Source organism: Scylla paramamosain, chromosome 34, assembly GCF_035594125.1.
Source record: "Scylla paramamosain isolate STU-SP2022 chromosome 34, ASM3559412v1, whole genome shotgun sequence".
Lineage (NCBI taxonomy): Eukaryota > Metazoa > Arthropoda > Malacostraca > Decapoda > Portunidae > Scylla > Scylla paramamosain.
Window position 1 is genome coordinate 9,357,720 of NC_087184.1, and position 19,380 is coordinate 9,377,099.

General features: G+C 41.2%; 1 protein-coding gene across 2 annotated transcripts in view; it reads right to left on the reverse strand.

The window, feature by feature from the left end:
- The window catches only part of LOC135090125 (hemicentin-1-like), a 303,061-nt gene that overhangs the window by 171,841 nt on the left and 111,840 nt on the right, over positions 1–19,380 (reverse strand). For both annotated transcript variants that reach the window (XM_063986500.1, XM_063986501.1), the window contains exon 3: positions 848–1,005. In XM_063986500.1, coding sequence (XP_063842570.1) covers positions 848–1,005 — 158 coding nt within the window. The remainder of the gene's footprint in view (positions 1–847; positions 1,006–19,380) is intronic.

Consider the following 19,380-nt stretch of genomic DNA (forward strand, 5'->3'; position numbering starts at 1 on the left):
TTCACTCTTCCTTAATCCACTTTTATCTCCTCTTCTCCCCTTCCCTTCTTCCATTGTCTTCCTCTTCCCCTTCCTTCTTCCCTCTTCCTTCTCCTCCTCCTCCTGCTCCTCTTCTTCTTCTTCATCCAACTTTAGCTTTCAGGAAATACCCGCATCGTCTTTTTACTCCTTTCCTTATTCCCCTTTATCCCTTCTTTTACGATCCCCTTTACCTCCTCCTCCTCCTCCTCCTCCTCCTCCTCCTCCTCCTCCTCCTCCTCCTCCTCCTCCTCCTCCATGTATTCTTCCTCTTCTGAAAATACTATGCTTCCCCTTCAATATCTCCCCTTTATCCTGTCTTTTCCCTATTCTTTCCTTTCCTTCCCCTTCTCCTCTTCCTCCCTTCTCCCTTCCCATTTCTTTTCCTCCATACTCCCCCATTTTTCCTCAGTGTCCCCTCCTCTCACTCATCTTTTTCCTCTTCATCCCCTTTGTTTTCCCTATTGTACTCACGGAGGTCCCCATTTTTCCTCCTTATTCTCTTCTCTCACCCCTTTTTTTCCCCCTTGTCTCTTCTCTTACCCATCCCTTCCCTCTTTTTTTCCTCCTTCATCCTCACCGATCTCTTTTTTTTTCCTTTATATCCTTCTCTTATTCATATTTCCACTTCATCCCATTTCCTTTTCCCCTCTGTCACCTTCTCTTCCCCGTTTTTTTCCCCTACCCTTTCAATATTGTAACGTTTTTCCCCTTTTTTTAATGAATCAGTCCCTTTTTTTTCCTCTGTTTTTCCCCTTCATCCTCCTCCTTTTCTCTTTTCTTTTCATTTTATCCCTTTCTCGCTTCTTTCCTTCCCCATCATACTCACCGAACGCCCCTTCAGGTTGGCCACTCGGCAGGGCAGGGTCGCCAACCTTCCCGCAGTCACGGAGATGTTGGTTGGCAGCCCTGGGAGGAGGTGAGGGCCTCGCCGAGGTGGTCCGTTGCGATCCGCTTCCTCCTTCCAGTCTGTCTGCTCCTTCCAGCCTGTGCGAGAGAGGGGGAGGGAGAGGGAGAGGTTAAAGTGTGAGAGGAAAATGTGGAGATGCAAAAAATGGAAGAAAGGAGAGAAGGAAAAGTGGATTGTGGCTTCAGATGGATGAATTATTGGTGTGTGTGTGTGTGTGTGTGTGTGTGTGTGTGTGTGTGTGTGTGTGTGTGTGTGTGTGTGTGTGTGTGGAATTTTTTTGGTACGTGTGTGTTACTCGCAATATATCCTCTCTCTCTCTCTCTCTCTCTCTCTCTCTCTCTCTCTCTCTCTCTCTCTCTCTCTCTCTCTCTCTCTCTCTCTCTCTCTCTCTCTCTCTCTCTCTCTCTCTTTGAAGGAAGCCATTGTTTTTGTTTATTCTCCTTTCTTCTTCTCCTTACTTTCATTTTCCAATACTTCTTTTCTCTCCCAATCAACCAGCCTCAGTCTCTCTCTCTCTCTCTCTCTCTCTCATCTCTCTCTCTCTCTCTCTCTCTCTCTCTCTCTCTCTCTCTCTCTCTCTCTCTCTCTCTCTCTCTCTCTCTCTCTCTCTCTCTCTCTCTCTCTCTCTCTCTCTCTCTCTCTCGTCGTCGTCACCATCTATAACCTTCCCGTACCTTCCTGCCTCTTGATCCTTCCTTGACAGTGAGCAACCATCTGAGACCCCAAGCCAATACTCCAAAGCCTCCCTACACACACACACACACACACACACACACACACACACACACACACACACACACACACACACACACACACACACACACACACACACACACACACACACACACACACGGCTACTCTTCAATAACTGCGGGTTCAATCTTCTGTTAGAGACCGAGATTGTTGTTGCTGTGTTCGTTATTGGTGTTGGTGTTGGTGGTTATATTGGTTGATGTTGGTAGTGCTGGTGATGGTGGTGTTTGTGGCTGTGGTTGTTGTTTTTTTTTTCCTTTGTTTTGGTTGTGGATGATGATGTTTCAGTAGTAGTAGCTGTAGTAGTAGTAGTAGCAGCAATAGCGGTACCTGTGTAAGTAGCATTTACTGTCATAATATTAATACTAGGAGCATCATTAGTAGCAGTGACAGTGCTATTCTCATAACAAGTAATAATAGTTACAGCACCAACATTTACATAACCCTGCACACGTCCACGCCACGCTGAGGCATCACACGCGTCCCTCAGCCCCCCAGTGCTCAGGTGTTGTCAGTACCAGTGGGTGCTCTCAAAGGGTTGTCAAAACGTGAATTCTTGTTGAACATTACCAATAACCTTGACCTCATCGCTCAGGTCATTAAAGGTCTCGTGTGTGTGTGTGTGTGTGTGTGTGTGTGTGTGTGTGTGTGTGTGTGTGTATTTGTTTATCAGTTTTTTTTTTCTATTTTTTTCTGTATAGTTTAGCTTTAATATTCCGTGTGGTGATAATTTTAGTTTATCTTATTATATCAATGTTTAAGTTTGTGAATAAATTATTTAATCTTAGCTAATCTGGTGCCTGTGTGTGTGTGTGTGTGTGTGTGTGTGTGTGTGTGTGTGTGTGTGTGTGTGTGTGTGTGTGTGTGTGTGTGTGTGTGTGTGTGTCGCTGCAGCCACCTTCACGTGTTCCTGTTTCCCGCTCCCTCTCTATCATTCCAGCTTTTATTTCCTGTTCCCTGTATAACTCTCAGTCTGCATTTCTATTCCCTTTAAATCACTCACTGCGAATCCTGTTTTCTTTTCTGTCCCTGCTGCTGTGTAACGGGGTGTTCGGCACGGTCGGGATCCAAAAGATGGCGGATTCCTGCTGTTGCTTTGATTTTGTGTTGAGTCTAAACGTTGTCCAATGTATAGCCTTTTAAGTTGGTGTGTTGGTGTTAGTTGGCATCGTTTGGTTCAATGTTTGATGTTTTTTTTATTGTTATTATCTAGTTAGTTGATTGCTGTAATTTCTTTTGTTGTGTCCTTTCTTTGATGTTAATAGTATTCATATATGTTTAATTATGAACGCTAACCAATGTGTAAAATCTCTCATATTGTTCTTATGTTGAGGGAATTATGCAGTTTATTTCATTGTGTACACTGACTAATTAGCATTCTTGTTATACTTTTTAGCTGGTTGTTATACTTTTTAGCTGGTTGTTGACTTCAGTTTATATAGATTTCATAAATAGTAAAGTAAATAATAAACATTTTTCTGGAATAGATTTGTCTTGTTTAAGTTTTCAGACATGTTCGGGTAAGACAGTATGTTGAAAAAAAAATGCGTTCGTAAATTTTGTTCATGTCACTGCGGTGTTTTGATTTATGAAGAAAGTATTCGCGTGTATTCTGTTAAATCTTTAAAATATTCGTGTTTGTACTACTAAATTAGTATTAAAATATTCGCGCGTGTATTATTAGATTATTAAAATGTCCGCGTGTGTACTACTAAATTATTTGAATATTCGTGTCTGCTATAGAATTATTAAAGCAATCGCGTGTGTACTATTAAACTATCAAAATATTTGCTTGTATATTATGTATTAAAGTATTCACGTATGTGCTGCAGGTCATCCTCGCCAGCACCAGTATGTAGTGTGTAAGAAATTCACGTGCGAGGCAGCGTCAGGCAAAGGTAGCGGTGTCCTGAGGCTCGCGCTGCTCAGGACGTGAATAACTGCAGCAGCCTCCTGAGGGGCGCCGCGCGTTTGGTACGGGGGGAGAGGGAGAGGGAAGAGCCGCAGCCAAAGATCATGGTGGTGCAGGACGCTTCTTGTTTCCAGTCTCTTTAGCACTCTGGTGTTACTGTCTGATATTACTGGGCTTCGCTTCCAGACCCTGTGTGGAAATTGCGTTAAGTGTCCCGGTAAGTGTCGTGGGAGGCTGCCTGGCCCGCATGGCTTTCATGTTTCCTCTCGTGATCTTCTGCCAGACTCCGCGCCAACCGTCACACTTGAAGCGAAGGAGAGTTTTATTGGTTACTTTCTCGTGTCTCGTGCCTTCCTGCCAAACCTGAACCCTTAAGTATGAAGGAAAGGAAAATCTTATTGTTCACTCTGTCATATGAACTGTATAATGTCAATTGGTTTTTATTCTGTCAGGGTATTAACTGCTGAAATTCTTAAGAAACTATATTATTTTTTTTTAAAGAAAGAAGTGGATAACAAAGCGTGCCAAACAGGAGTACACATTTGTTCTCCTTTTTACTTCCAATTACCAATGGAAAAATGTACCAATGGAAAAATGTACCAGTCTGTTATGAGAACCACATCACATCATCCCATTTTCTGTGACTAATAATTCATTTACCACACCACCCGTAACCAATTCACAACAACACACAGTGTCCGAACTTTCTAAAACCTTTAAATTTTAGTCAGAATAGAAAAAAAAATCGCTTGATATTGTAACAGATGAGGCACTCCGAATAACTTTTAACACAAGACTATGAAAAAAAAAAACCACTAAACTTAATAAAATATCGTATTAGCATCCGGAATATAAAGAAAAACAAGTTACACTACAGAAGGAATAACTTTTAAAACTCGGTGCACATTTCCATTCTCATCCCCTTCCACACCATCCATATTTCCTGCATTGCTCTCCGTCCCTTCCCTTCCCTCTCAATGCACCTGTGAATACGCGGCCCTCACCTGTGTAATCCCTCACACCCAGCCTGCATACCCCCGTGCCTGTAACTACTGTAATCCAACTTTACTCCGTCCCCGCCACTCATCCTTCCACATATAATCTACCTGCCTCTATATTCCCCACCATTTACCTGTCTCGCCTTTTGTCCCCCTTCCTTTATTCCCTCCCCTTCATCTCTCTCCCCCCGCTGTCCCCTCCGTGCGGCGTCCGAGGAGACACGAAATGGGTTTAGTGGAGTCATGCGAGGCTCCTGCAGCTCGCCAGACAAGGTAAGGGATGTCCTCAGTGGCCTGAATTTTGCAAGTCTCTGTGCAATGCTAGAAAAGTCCAGGGTGTGAGTGTCTGTGTGTGTGTGTGTGTGTGTGTGTGTGTGTGTGTGCGTGTGTGTGTGTGTGTGTGTGTGTCCTTTCAGTGACCTCTCCTGGCCCTACCTGATCTTATCTTTCTTTCTTTCTTTCTGGGTTTCCCTTTCGTTTTCTTTTTTTTTTTCTTTTCTTTGTGTGTGTTTGTTGTTTATTACTGTTTTTGATGGTGGTCAAGGTGGTGGTGGTGGTGATGGTGGTGGTGTAATATGAAGGACAAGAGTGACTGGAGAAAGTTATGATTACTTTACAGCACCAGGTTTCGAGTCTCAGCTGACAGAGTACTGTGATTATTATTATTATTATTATTATTATTATTTTTGTTATTATTATTATTATTATTATTATTATTATTATTATTATTATTATTATTATTATTATTATTATTATTATTATTATCGTGAGGACATTGTGAAGAGTTGTGGAAGGTGGTGAAGGAAACACGGGTTGGGTTTCTTTCACTATTTTCCACATTATTATTATTAATTTTATCAGCAGCAGCAGCAGCAGCATCATCAGAATCACCACGACCACCACCACCACCACCACCACCACCACCACCACCACCACCACCACCACCACCACTACTACTACTACTACTACTACTACTACTACTACTACTACTACCACTACCACTACTACTACTACATAATCACTGCCCACATCGCGGCATCCCAGTATCGTGGTAGGGGGAGGGACTCATTACGGAGGTTCAGTACTAACTTAAAGAGACTGTTTGAATAGCCTGTAACACCTGTGGCGAGAGAGAGAGAGAGAGAGAGAGAGAGAGAGAGAGAGAGAGAGAGAGAGAGAGAGAGAGAGAGAGAGAGAGAGAGAGAGAGAGAGAGAGAGAGAGAGAGAGAGAATTACATTTAAACAACCATGTGGCAAAATCTTCCCCAAAACTTGGTTGATTAACTCAATTTTAATATTTTCTCCAAAGCTTTTTTTTTTTTTTTTAGAACCAAAGATTAAATTAACGTTATCTTAACATCTGTGTAACCTTTACTTTCCTAAACACACTATTAACATTTTCACTCCTACTTGGCACAACTTTCTCTGTCACTAACCACTCTGCTGCACTTCTTATTTTGTTGTCATCCCCAATCATTATACAAAACTAGAAACTGCAAAATCTGTTCTTTTCAATCCCCTTCTATCCTGTACGTGTTTTGCAAAAATTTTAAATATTTCTTACATTGTTCATAGTGCTGTGAATATTTGCTTATCACAGTGAAAGAGTTAAGATAGACAAATAAAGGAATAGATAAAATAAAGGATTAGTTAAAGTCGTGTAGTGTTGCAAGCCTTAACCTCAATTGCCCTCAGAACACTGTGGAACATTTTGAAACACTTGGCATACTTCGATGGTTTCAATGGCACTGTTACCTTGTCTCCTCTGTTCCCGCGTCTTCTCAATCACCCCTCGCTGACGTCAAAGTCTCGCCCTGACGTCAGCTGTCCCAATAATAGTATTGTTGTTGCCTGTTGTTGGTGTTGTTGTTGTTGTTGTTGTTGTTGTTGTTGTTAGTGGTGGTGGTGGTGGTGGTGGTGTTTGTGTTGGTGTTATTGGTGGTGGTGTTTGTGTTGGTGTTATTGGCAGTGGTGTTTGTGTTGGTGGTGCTCGTGATGGCGGTGGGTGGTGGTGGTGGTGATGGTTTTGCCGTTGCTCTTTTTGTTCTATTTCTTGTTCAGATTTATTTAATATTTTTCTCGCTTTTTTCTTGTTATTTACTAATTTGTTTCTAGTCTATTTTTTACATTTTTCTTCTTTTCTTTTCTTTTATTTTCTTCTTCTTCTTCTTCATTCTTCATTATTATTATTATTATTATTATTATTATTATTATTATTATTATTATTATTATTATTATTATTATTATTATTATTATTATCATTATTATTTCCAGTATTATTTCCATTTGTTATTATTTCCCCTTTTTATATTTTTCTTCTCCCTTCCTAATTGTTATAATTCTAATTTTTTTTATACCTTTTATTCTCCCTTCCTTGTCGTTATAATTACTATTAGTATTATCATTCTTTTGCTATTGTTGCTGCCCATGTTGTTGTTGTTGTTGCAGCTGCTGTTATTACTATTATTACTACTACCATTACGTACCACAAAACTTTACACTACTGGAAACACTCAACCTCTACCCCCTAAAACACATGAGCATATAAACACACAAACACGCAAACACCCGTCACATCACCTGTTGACAAGAATCACACAGGTGCTACCAATTTGACGGACCCTTAACCACAAACACCAGAGAAAAGTAATTAATAAAACCAATAATGATAATAATAATAACTTGTTTTTCCTCTTAAACGCTCGCTTAATTTTTGCAATCTTTTCCTTCCTCAACTTTTTTGTCCTCAGGGAAGTTTTATGTCCGCCGGTCGGTCTGTCCTCGCCCTGAGCGTCTCGGTGGGTCCTTGTGAAACTTTGGCCACGATAATGAAGCAGAAGACAGGGGAAGTTGTTACATGCAAGTTATTCCTGGAGAGAGAGAGAGAGAGAGAGAGAGAGGAGAGGAGAGAGAGAGAGAGAGAGGAGAGAGAGAGAGAGAGAGAGAGAGGAGGAGAGAGAGAGAGAGAGAGAGAGAGTTGTTCCATTAAGCTAACTTACTCAAGTACTCATAACTGTTCCTTTACCTTTACTCTCTGACCCAGGAGCAAACTTCAGGTGAGAGAGAGAGAGAGAGAGAGAGAGAGAGAGAGAGAGAGAGAGAGAGAGAGAGAGAGAGAGAGAGAGAGAGAGAGAGAGAGAGAGAGAGGGCGTCAGGTGGAAGGCTCAGGTGATAATGGCAGCAGGTGAGATAGAAAGGCTCAAGTCAAAGTACAAAAGTCCAGGTAAGAGTGAAAGGATGGTTAAGATTTATTAAGGTTCAGGTGAAAGTGGAAGGTTCGGAGAGTTCAGGTGAGGGTAGAGGGAGGGTTCAGGTGAGAGCGGTAATTGGGCCGACATGCAGGCAGTTCAGGTGGCCTCGCTGGCCTGGCTCGGGGCGGAAACACGGGCGTGGAGAAAACTTTTGTGGAGCGGCGGAAAAGTATAGGAATGATCGGGCCCTGGCTTGTGTTTCCTGAGAGAGAGAGAGAGAGAGAGAGAGAGAGAGAGAGAGAGAGAGAGAGAGAGAGAGAGAGAGAGAGAGAGAGAGAGAGAGAGAGAGAGGACTCATAGTAAACCATAATTTCTTTGTTAATTTTTTTAAGAAATCCATAAAAGCAAACATCATGCTTTATTTTACTTTTTTTACGCAATTTTTCTTCATAATATCTCTTCGAAATTTTCCATCACGTTAGGTTAGATCCTCAGGTAACACTCCACACCCAAACACATCTTATATTTCTCTTATCCCAGTCATGAAACAGTAATACCTTTGACCACCGTGGAGAAAAAAAAACAGATGAAAAGTCTCGTTGCGTCGTTGTGTCAGTCAGGCTTTGAGTGACGACTGGGACGCGTGGAGAGAATCATGCAAATGTTTTGTTAGAATGGTACAGGAATTCCCACGCCCGCTGACATCTTGGAACGGTTAGCTTACATTCGCTGCTGTTTTCGTTATTTTATTTTATTTTATTTATTTATTTCTTTTAGATATCTTCTTTATGTGTACATTTTATATTCTTCTTTATGTGCTTATATTTGCTTCTTTTGTTTTTTCTTTTGTTTTTCCCATTTTTTTTTTTTTTGACTTCTTTTATTCTTTATTTCATCTACACTGTCTTCCCTTTTCTTCTTCTTTGCTTGTTTACATACGCTTCTCTTTTCGTCTTTCATTTTTTTATACTTTTCTTTTTCCTCTTTCTTTGCTTACATTTGCTTCTTTTTTCCTTTTTTCTGTGTTTTTTGAAGACAGTTTTCTTTATTCTGTCTACGTTTTCTTTCCTATTTCTTTCCTTCTTTGTCCTCTTCTCTTGGGGTTTGTTTGTCTCGTTCTTTCTCTGTGTATTTATTCCGTGTTATTTTTTTCTTGTATTTTTGTTTGTGTTTTCATGTTTGCGTGTGGTTGGAATTGTGTTTACATGTGTGTGTGTGTGTGTGTGTGTGTGTGTGTGTGTGTGTGTGTGTGTGTGTGTGTGTGTGCATGGTAGGTGTGTTTCTTTCCTGATTCAGAAAAATTCAATGCATAATCACACACACACACACACACACACACACACCACACACACACACACACACACACACACACACACACACACACACACACACACACACACACACACACACACACCTTCAACACCCACTCCCAGGTGAAGGAAAATTGCCTTATACCTCCCGGGCACAAAAGAATGCTGACAAGAGAAGAATCCTTTTGTCATGTTGTATTGTCCAACACAGACAGGCCTGGATCCCATTAAAAGTCTTCAAAGAGGGCTTTCTCATCTACTTGTGATGCTGTGTTGAGTTTCCAAATTCCACTTACTAATGCGTGGGTGAACTTATGGAGAAATCTAGGAGGAAAAAAGTTTACTGTTTGTAGGTGGACTTACGTAGAATTATGGGATGGGGGAAGGAAAGTTTACTGTGAGTGGGTGGACTTCAGTAGAATTCTTTTTGGGGAAAAAAAAAGTTTACTGTGCGTGGGTGAACTTTCGTAGAATTCAGAAAAGAAAATAATGTGTTTACAGGGGCTTTGTTGAGAAGATTATTAGTGTAGTAGTATCATGAATAAAAAAAATGTTGGAAGTGGACTGAGAGAATAAGAATGGAATCAAGAAAATGTACATATACAGTACTGGTCGATCGAAAAAAAAAAAGGGGTCACTGTAGAGTTAAGGGAAATGTCGATGTAGAAAATTATAAAGTCAAATGTAATGTTTGTGAAATCGAGAATAAAAAAAATAGTAATAGGCAAGATAGGAAAAGTGCAGCGCAGTTTGGAAGGTAACACATGTACGGGCAGCTTAATCGTGTTAGAAGATGAAATGATAAACGGTGTAGTAAAGTTGTAGGATGTTAGTGATAATTAAAGAACAGAGTAATACTGGGAAAGTATTTAAAAGGAAATTAGAAAGTTTAACGAAACGAAATCAAATAAAAGCTAAATATAGAAAAAAATATTAATCTTTGAAACATAAAATAAAGTAAATGGTGAATAAATAAACTAAATAATGAATAGATTAAGTTAATAGTGAAGTAAATATACAGAAATAAAATATAACAAAAATCAAGGAAAATTATGTAAAAATAAAGCTAATTAAACTCCTGAAGGTTATGTAGAAAAGTAAAAAAAGGATAAATAGAAGAAAAGATGGCAGTTATTAATTAAAAGCCCCTAAACTTAATAAAGCCAAGCTAAAATGAAGGTAAAGCAGATCACATAGCGGCTTGTGTCTTTGTTGCATAGAAAAGAAAGGATTAATGTTAAGTTAAGCTGGGGTGAATTAGGAAAGAAAACAAAAACAAACTCATTAAAGCCCGTAAAGAGGAATAAAGCCAAAGTAAAGCCGAGGTAAAACAGCTTAGTATGATGGCTCGTCCCTGTTGCATACAAAAATAAAAATAGAAATAATGTACTTAACCAAAGAAAACATTAATTAAAGCCAGGAAAGGTAAAGCGAAGGTAAAGCAGCTCATTATGACTGCTGGTGTCGCTGGTGTATAAAATAATATAAAAATTACTTCGAAAATAAAACCAGTACTAATTAAAGCCCTCAAGGTAATAAGGCAAAAGTTATAAAGCTAAGGTAAAGCCATAGTAAAGCTGCTCACTGAGTTGTATCCATGTTGCATAAGAATAAAAGTAAAAACAGTCAACTTAACCAAAGAAAACAAATGCTCATTAAACTCTTAAAGATGATAAAGCCAAGATAAAGCGAAAGTAAAGTCCCTCACTATGACGGCTGGTGCCCCTGTTGCATAGAAAAGAAATAGAATAATGTTAGTAAAGACAACGTTCATTAAAGCGCCTGAAGGTAGTGAAACCAAAATAAAGCGAAAGTAAAGCTCACTATGACGGGTGGTGTCCCTGTTGCCGCCTCGCTGAGCTAAGGGAGGACGCCGCCCCTTCTTCCCTCCCCAGCCAATTCAGTGTTTTTCTCCCTTCCCGCCCCCGTTTTCTTTTCTAATTTCCTTTTGGGATGGAGTTTGCTGATATCGGTCCAGCTCAACACCCAGCATTCCTTGTCACGGCCATTCCATACCATTCCTCTTACTCCAGGAGGGTTTGGAGGAGGGGGAAGGGGGAAGGGGTGATGTGTGTGTGTGTGTGTGTGTGTGTGTGTGTGTGTGTGTGTGTGTGTGTGTGTGTGTTTGTGTTTGTGTGTGAGTGAGTTGGTGAGTGGGTTGCGAGGGCTACGTCTCTCTCTCTCTCTCTCTCTCTCTCTCTCTCTCTCTCTCTCTCTCTCTCTCTCTCTCTCTCTCTCTCTCTCTCTCTCTCTCTCTCTCTCTCTCTCTCCCAGATCCTCTTTATGGGTCAGCCTCTTCTTATCAGTCTCCATATCATGATTTGGGCTGAATCTGCCTTCTTATAGAAACTGCCTCCCCTACAACAACAATAATAATAATAATAATAATAATAATAATAATAATAATAATAATATCTTTTTTGGGGTTTGGTATTCCCATTTGTTTTCGTTCAGTGTCCAGTATAACTCTCTCTCTCTCTCTCTCTCTCTCTCTCTCTCTCTCTCTCTCTCTCTCTCTCTCTCTCTCTCTCTCTCTCTCTCTCTCTCTCTCTCTCTCTCTCATCCTTTACTTTCCAACCCATGTTCGTGAGTCACATGAAAATAAAACAAAAGAAAAAAAGGACGTAAAAAACACCTTACAACAGCGGAGTGTACACGAGTATAGGTAATAATTGACCTTTGCTACCTGTCCGTCCCGTTTTCCCATTTTCTATGTCAACACTAAGCCAGCGCGGAGGGGAAACTAAACAAGAGTTACGATGGGGGCTTAGTAGTGGAAAGAAAAATTGTACGTATGAGTATGTGGTAGTTGGTTAGGGTCAGAAAAAGGGAGATTGAGTGCACAAGGTTGTAATGGGTGGGAAGGAGAGAAGGATAAATGGGGATGTTAAAAGGGAAGTGATTGGGAAATGAATGGAGAAATGGAGGGTAATTGGACGAGTGATAGAATAACAAAATAAAAGGAGGAATAGTAAATGGAATAAATATGGGATGTTAAATGGATGATAGTACAGGATAAGTGGAGCGATAGCATAACAGAATATGATGAAAATTGTTTGTGAATAAATAGAGGAGAATATACAAGTACAATGTAGAATAATTGGAGTAATGGTAGAATAACAGAATAAAAGAAGGAATAGTATGTAGGATGAAAAGAGTGTATAACGATAACGAAAGACAATCATAGGAGAAATTAATAATAGGAAGGATAATTGTAGTATAGTGACAGAAGGAAAATTAAAGGAAACAGTAAATATTCCAGCTGCAAGAAGCCGTCAGGACTACACGTGGCAGTCCTTACATGAAACATATATATATATATATACCTATTTTGACGTATACCCACCATCCATAAATTTGTCTAATCCTCTTTTAAACCTCCCTAATGACTCGGCACTAACAACCTGATTAGAGTCCATTCCATTCATCTAATTAATGACAGGATGGTGATAAAGTGATATGCAGAAAAGCTAAAGAAAACTGAAGAGAAAAGAGGAGAAATAAGAGAAGTGATGGATTTATTTTACTAACGAAGAGAATGCATAAGACAAATAAGGAGAATGAGCATAAGATGAACTAGAGGTATAATAAAAGAGAAGGATGATGCAAGGAGGAATGAAGGAAAGTAAAGGAGAGAGAGAGAGAGAGAGAGAGAGAGAGAGAGAGAGAGAGAGAGAGAGAGAGAGAGAGAGAGAGAGAGAGAGAGAGAGAGAGAGAGAGAAGGGAGATGAACAACAAGAGACAAGGATAAGAGGAAGGATATGGATATGCATGATGATAGATGCAAGTGGAATTAAAGAGAATGATGATAGACGGAGAGATGAAGGAGAGTAAATGAACGAGAAGGGATGCAGCGTGGTAGGAGGAATAAAGGAGAGGAAGATGAGAGGAAAAGGGAGAGAGAGAGAGAGAGAGAGAGAGAGAGAGAGAGAGAGAGAGAGAGAGAGAGAGAGAGAGAGAGAGAGAGAGAGAGAGAGAGAGAGAGAGAGAGAAAACACAGAGGAGCAGAGGAAGTAATATATTGTCTGCAGGTAAATTAAGAGACTAGAAAAATATAAAAAAAAAAAAATAGAAAAAAGTCACCATTTAAAAGCGAAACTAAAATTAAGCGCTGGCAGAATTCTTAATGTCCTGATAAATGGAGATGACGAGTCAGCAAAGAAAAGATGACTCAAAGAAAAAAATAGGAAGAAAAACTAATTCCGAAAAATGACATTCTCTTCGCCTTTTTCTTTTATCGTTCCTCCTCCTCCTCTTCCTCCTCCTCCTCCTCCTCTTCCTCCTCCTCCTCCTCCTCCTCCTCCTCCTCCTCCTCCTCCTCCTCCTCCTCCTCCTCAGGCATAATTCACTTGTTTCTGAGTCGTCTAATGAATCGTTAATGAATTAAAGGTAAAAACTGAGAGAGAAAGCATTTGACCTCAAACACGAGAGAGAGAGAGAGAGAGAGAGAGAGAGAGAGAGAGAGAGAGAGAGAGAGAGAGAGAGAGAGAGAGAGAGAGAGAGGAAGCCACTAAGATACAATGGCATAGATAGGGAGATGGAAAGAGGGAGAGAAGGGTGAGGGGAGAAGGGAGAAGGATGATTTAAAGAGAAAACGTAGATGGCTATAGAGAGGGAGGGAGGGAGGCAGGCAGGAAGGGAGGGAGATAGAGAAGGTAGAAGAAGTAGTAGGGAAGCTCGCTGACGTAGAGAGACCCGAGCATTTCTGGTGAGGAAAGAGAAAAGGCTCAGAATGGCGATGCAACTTTTGATGAAGGTTCAGACCGGGCGAGGGTTCCTGTTAAAATGGCTTCACTTGGGTTCACTTCGGTTCACTGGGGTTCACTTGCTGGCCACTCGCAACCCATCCCCGAGAGAAAAGGCGGGATTGGAGATGAAGGAATTAAGGGGCGCAGATTTACCTGCCCAAAGGGAGAGGGGGACGCCAGGTGTACACGAGGCCAGGTGAACACAGTGCTGGTCTGGCTTACTCTGGTCTGGTGTGGTCTGGTCTCACTTCTCTTCAAAAATAAACTGCCACGAAACACAATGTCAAACTAACTGGGATTTATTCATTTATCTTTTCATTTACCAATTAAGCTAAAGTACACAGACACACAGACAAAGGAAGGCACACACGGATGGACACTGAACACACACACACGCATACACACACACGAGAGGTGGCCAAGTGTATTTTGCTCTGTGTTTCGGTCTGTCCGTCTCTCTCTCTCTCTCTCTCTCTCTCTCTCTCTCTCTCTCTCTCTCTCTCTCTCTCTCTCTCTCTCTCTCTCTCTCTCTCTCTCTCTCTCTCTCTCTCTCTCTCGTCCATCATTTCTGTTGGTGACTCACTACTAAATTCCTCCTTCTCCTCCTCTTCCTTCTCTTCCTCCTTCTCCTTCTCTTCCTCCTCCTCCTATATTCTGCCCAGGTCACTCTCGCTTCCTATCTTCTTTCTTTCCATCACTCCCTTCCTCCTCCTCCTCCTCCTCCTCCTCCTCCTCCTCCTCCTCCTCCTCCTCCTCCTCCTCCTCCTCCTCCTCCTCCTCGACTCTTCCTTCAGGGGAGACTAAATTTCCTTCCCATAACAGGTTGGTTGGAGGAGCGTGTGTTATTTTTTCAGGATCATCTCTCCTTGGTTAATTTTTTCTTTCGTGTCAGTTTATCTTTCTTTCTTCCAACTATCTTGCTTCTTTCATTTCTTCGCATCTTCTTTATTTAAGCGTCTTCCTCTTTCCCTAATCCTCTTCCCTTCTCCATCCAGTGCTTGTGGTTCAAATCCTTCCTCCTCCTCCTCCTCCTCCTCCTCCTCCTCCTCCTCCTCCTCCTCCTCCTCGTAAACTCTCCCTCGAGGTCTGATCGGGGGAAGAGATTACCTTAAGGAATATTCGCGGGGCTCCAGCACGCCATCCTGGACACACACACACACACACACACACACACACACACACACACACACACACACACACACACACACACACACACACACACACACACACACACACACATACACACACACATCAATCTTTTAGTTTCTTTTTTATTCGTTTTCTTTTTTTACATGTTTTGTATGTTTTCTAGTGTTGCGTTGACTCTCTCTCTCTCTCTCTCTCTCTCTCTCTCTCTCTCTCTCTCTCTCTCTCTCTCTCTCTCTCTCTCTCTCTCTCTCTCTCTCTCTCTCTCTCTCTCTCTCTCTCTCTCTATCTATCTATCTATCTATCTATCTATCTATCTATCTATCTAGTATTTCATCTCCGTATTACATTTTTTTTTCTTGCAATATACTGTGTCAATCTACCTATCTCTCTGTCTGTCTGTTTATCTGTGTGCCTGTCTGTCTGTCTGTCTGCCCTATCAGAGTCTGTCCATCTTTTTGTCTGTCTGTTTATCTGCCTGTCTGTCTGTCTGTCTGTTTGTCTTCCCTTATTTTTCTTTTCTTTCTTTCTTTCTGTATCTCTCTCTCTCTCTCTCTCTCTCTCTCTCTCTCTCTCTCTCTCTCTCTCTCTCTCTCTCTCTCTCTCTCTCTCTCTCTCTCTCTCTCTCTCTCTCTCTCTCTCCCCGCCATTAAGCAAATAGTCCCCGGCACAGGTGAGGTGAGTCGTGACTAAACCTAATTAACCTATCATTTCTCCCCCGCTGGAGCCGCGAACGGTAACGCGCTCACTCGTGACTAAACGCGCACTATTGAACGCTTGCTCTCACACACGAATCGCTATCTCACTCTCCTTCTTTCTGCGGCTTATTCTGTCTTACTTTTTTGCTCACTTTTTTGTATTTTTTTTTCCTCATTTTCTTCTTTCTGTTGTTTCGTGTGTTTTTCCTTTTTTTTTCTTTGTTCTCCTTGTTCTTCCTTTCATTCTTTCTCAAATCTTTTTTTTCTTTCTCTTCTTTATTCGTCTTGTTTTTTTGTTTTTTATCTTTGCATTTTGTCTTTTTTTTCCATTGTTCTCATTCTCCTTGTCCTCCTCCTCCTCCTCCTCCTCCTCCTCCTCCTCCTCCTCCTCCTCCTCCTCCTCCTCCTCCTCCTCCTCCTCCTTATCCTGTCTCCTCCGGTTATTCCTTCTCTAATCTACGTCTTCTATTTTTTTCTCATTTTCTTTTTCTTCTTCTTCTTTATCATCATCTTGGTTTTCATCTCTTGCATTTTCTTTGTTTTTCTTATCGTTGTTCTTGTTGTTCTGTTTTCTCTTCCTCCTCCTCCTTCTCCTCCTCCTGCCAAACACGTAAGCAAGAAGGGCACATTGGCGTCTATCGTTCCCTGTTAGTGTAAATTTGTTGATTTCACTTTTGTCCTTTACTTTATTGGGAAAACAAGACAATGAAGGAGGAGGAGGAGGAGGAGGAGATAAAGAATTAGAAGGAGAAAGAGAAAAAAGGAGAAGAAGGAAGTCGAAGTAGAAGAAAGAGGACGAGGAGAGGGAGATATAGAAAGAGGAGGAGGAGAAGGAAAAGGAAAAGATAGAAGGAAAGGTAGAAGAAAGAGAAGAAGGAAGAGGAGAAGGATATACAGAAAGAGGAGGAGGAGGAGGAGGAAAAGGAAAAAAAGAAAGCTGTAGAAGTAGGGTAAGAACTAAGAGGAGGAAGCAGAGCAAGCAGAGGACACACGTGGAGTTGTGAGAAGCTTCCCCACCAGGGTAATGACGGCAGCGGCGGCTCTCATGATACCGTTAACCTTCTGACACCATGCCCTGATCCCGCCTTGGTGCTCTGCTAAGTGCGTGGCCAGGGCACAGAAGGGAAAGGCACCATCCCATCAGTTTAATGTGTTGAGAGGATAAAAGAGGAAAACTTAAGATAACGTAGCACCAGTAAATAAAGTACAAGGAATTTTAGAGATTATATCGTGTGCTTCAGTGGATCTGTTGGGTGCTTTAGGAAGGTAGAAAGGGAAGAAGGCACCACCCCATCGGTTTAATGTGGGTTGTGGGGATTAAGAAGGAAGACTTGACCTCACCAGACTTAGCAACAATAAGTACAAGGAATTCTAGGAACCATATCACTTAATTCAGTACATCTATTGAGTGCGTTGGGAGGATGGAAAAGGAAGACATCACCCCATCAAAATTTAATCTTCACCCTACCCACTTCAATAAAAAAAAAAAAATCAAATACCTTATGGCTATACCACCAGCTTCAGCACATATACAAGGTGATTTTGGAGGACAGAAAAGAAAGAAAGCACCACACCACCAACATTTAGATCTCACCCCACCCACCTCACACCTCAATAAGAAAACAAAGTACAAGAAATTCCAGCAACTCAGCTATAACGACAGCTGCAGTACTTACAATTATGTACTGAAGCTGGCGTTAAAGTAAATTTGGAGGATAGAAAAGCAGGAAGGCATCACCCCATCAGCCTCCTGTGACAGAGAGAGAAAGAAAAAAAAAACTCAGCGTGCAGGAAAGAATAGACGTGGAAGTTTCAAAAGGAGAAAAACAAGGGAAGTTTGAAGTTTCTACACTACACACTTCGTACATTTGCCGAAACTAAGCTCACTAACAACTTACCAGGAGGAGGAGGAGGAGGAGGAGGAGGAGGAGGAAGGGCGGAGACAAAAGAAGAACGAGGAATTATGAGAAAGTTTGATATTAAAAAACTGGAAACAGTAAGAAGAGGAAGACGTGAGGATGGGTAAGGAATTGGGCAGACAAGGAGGAGGAGGAAGGTGAGAAATTGGTTAGGATGATAGTCGTAACAGCATGAAAAGAAGATAAAAGACAGAAAAGAACAACAACAACAACAACAAAGAAAGAAAGAAAGAATGGGTTGGCGATAATGATGATAGTAGTAACGAAAAAAAAAAGCAGAAAAGATGATGAAGAAGAAAAGAAGAAAATGAACAACAACAACAAAGAATAGATTAGAGATACTCTTAATATGAATAAGAATAAAATAAGAAAACAGAAAAAAGCAGAAAAAAGAAAAAAGAAAAACATTAAAGGGGAAAAAAATGAAAGAAAGAATACGGAAGAGGAAGAGGAAGAGAGGGTTTGGGAGGGAGCGAGAAAGAATACGGAAGAGGAAGAGGAAGAGAGGGTTTGGGAGGGAGCGAGCTGTCAAAATCCAGACTGACGAAGCTTTAAGAGTCAAATTGAGGAGGGTTATAACGCCACCTCGACCTTACTGGCAAACGACCCCGAGGAAAGAGGAAGCCTTAAGAGAACGCCATGCTGCTCTTCCTCATCCGCTTCCTCTTCCTCTTCCTCTTCCTCTTCCTCTTCCTCTTACTTCTTCTGTTATTATTCCTTCTCCTCCTTTTCTTACTCCTTCTATTCTTTTCTTTATTGTCTTTCTCTTTGTCACTATCATCTCCTCCTCTTTTTCCTTTCCTCTTACTTATTTTTCCCTCTTCCTCTTCCTCCTTATAATCATCATAATCTTCATCATCACCTTCTTCTTATTCTTATTCTTCTTCTTATTCTTATTATTATTACTATTACTATTACTATTGTTATTATTATTATTATTATTATTATTATTATTATTATTATTATTATTATTATTATTACTGTTATCATTATTTCTCCTCCTCCTCCTCCTCCTCCTCCTCCTCCTCCTCCTCCTCCTCCTCCTCCTCATCCTCATTTTTCTCCTCCTCCTCTTTCTTCTCCTCCTCCTCCTCCCTTTCTCCTCCTCCTCCTCCTCCTCCTCTCCATCTCAAGTGCATTCTACACTCTCTTCTGTTTCTCACTTTCCCCTTTCCTCAATTTGTTCTTGTTCACATTTTTTTCTCTTATGCCTCTACTTTGTATTCCGCCTCCTCCTCCTCCTCCTCCTCCTCCTCCTCCTCTTCTCTTGTTTCTTATCTCGTCACGTTCTGTATTTTTTTTTATTTTCCTTATTTTGTCTTCCTCGTCTCTTCGACTCTTACACCTCCTCCTCCTCCTCTTCCTCCTCCTCCTCCTCCTCCTCCTCCTCCTCCTCCTCCTCCTCCTCCTCCTCCTCCTCCTCCTCCTCCTCTTCTTCTCATCATCTTACTGTATATTTTGCTCATAGCCGTCCATGTATCTCTCTCTCTCTCTCTCTCTCTCTCTCTCTCTCTCTCTCTCTCTCTCTCTCTCTCTCTCTCTCTCTCTCTCTCTCTCTCTCTCTCTCTCTCTCTCTCTCTCTCTCTCTCTCTCTCTCTCAGGTCTTGTTTCACACTTCGCCTGTTTCTCTCTCCTAATGTTGCCGTCATTTTGTAATTTGCCATTTTTACTTCTCCTTCCTCTTCCTCTTCCTGCTTCCTCTCTTCCTCGTCCTCGTCTTCGCCCTCTTCCTCTTTCTCTTCCTCTTCTTCGACCCATTATCATCATTATTGTCAGA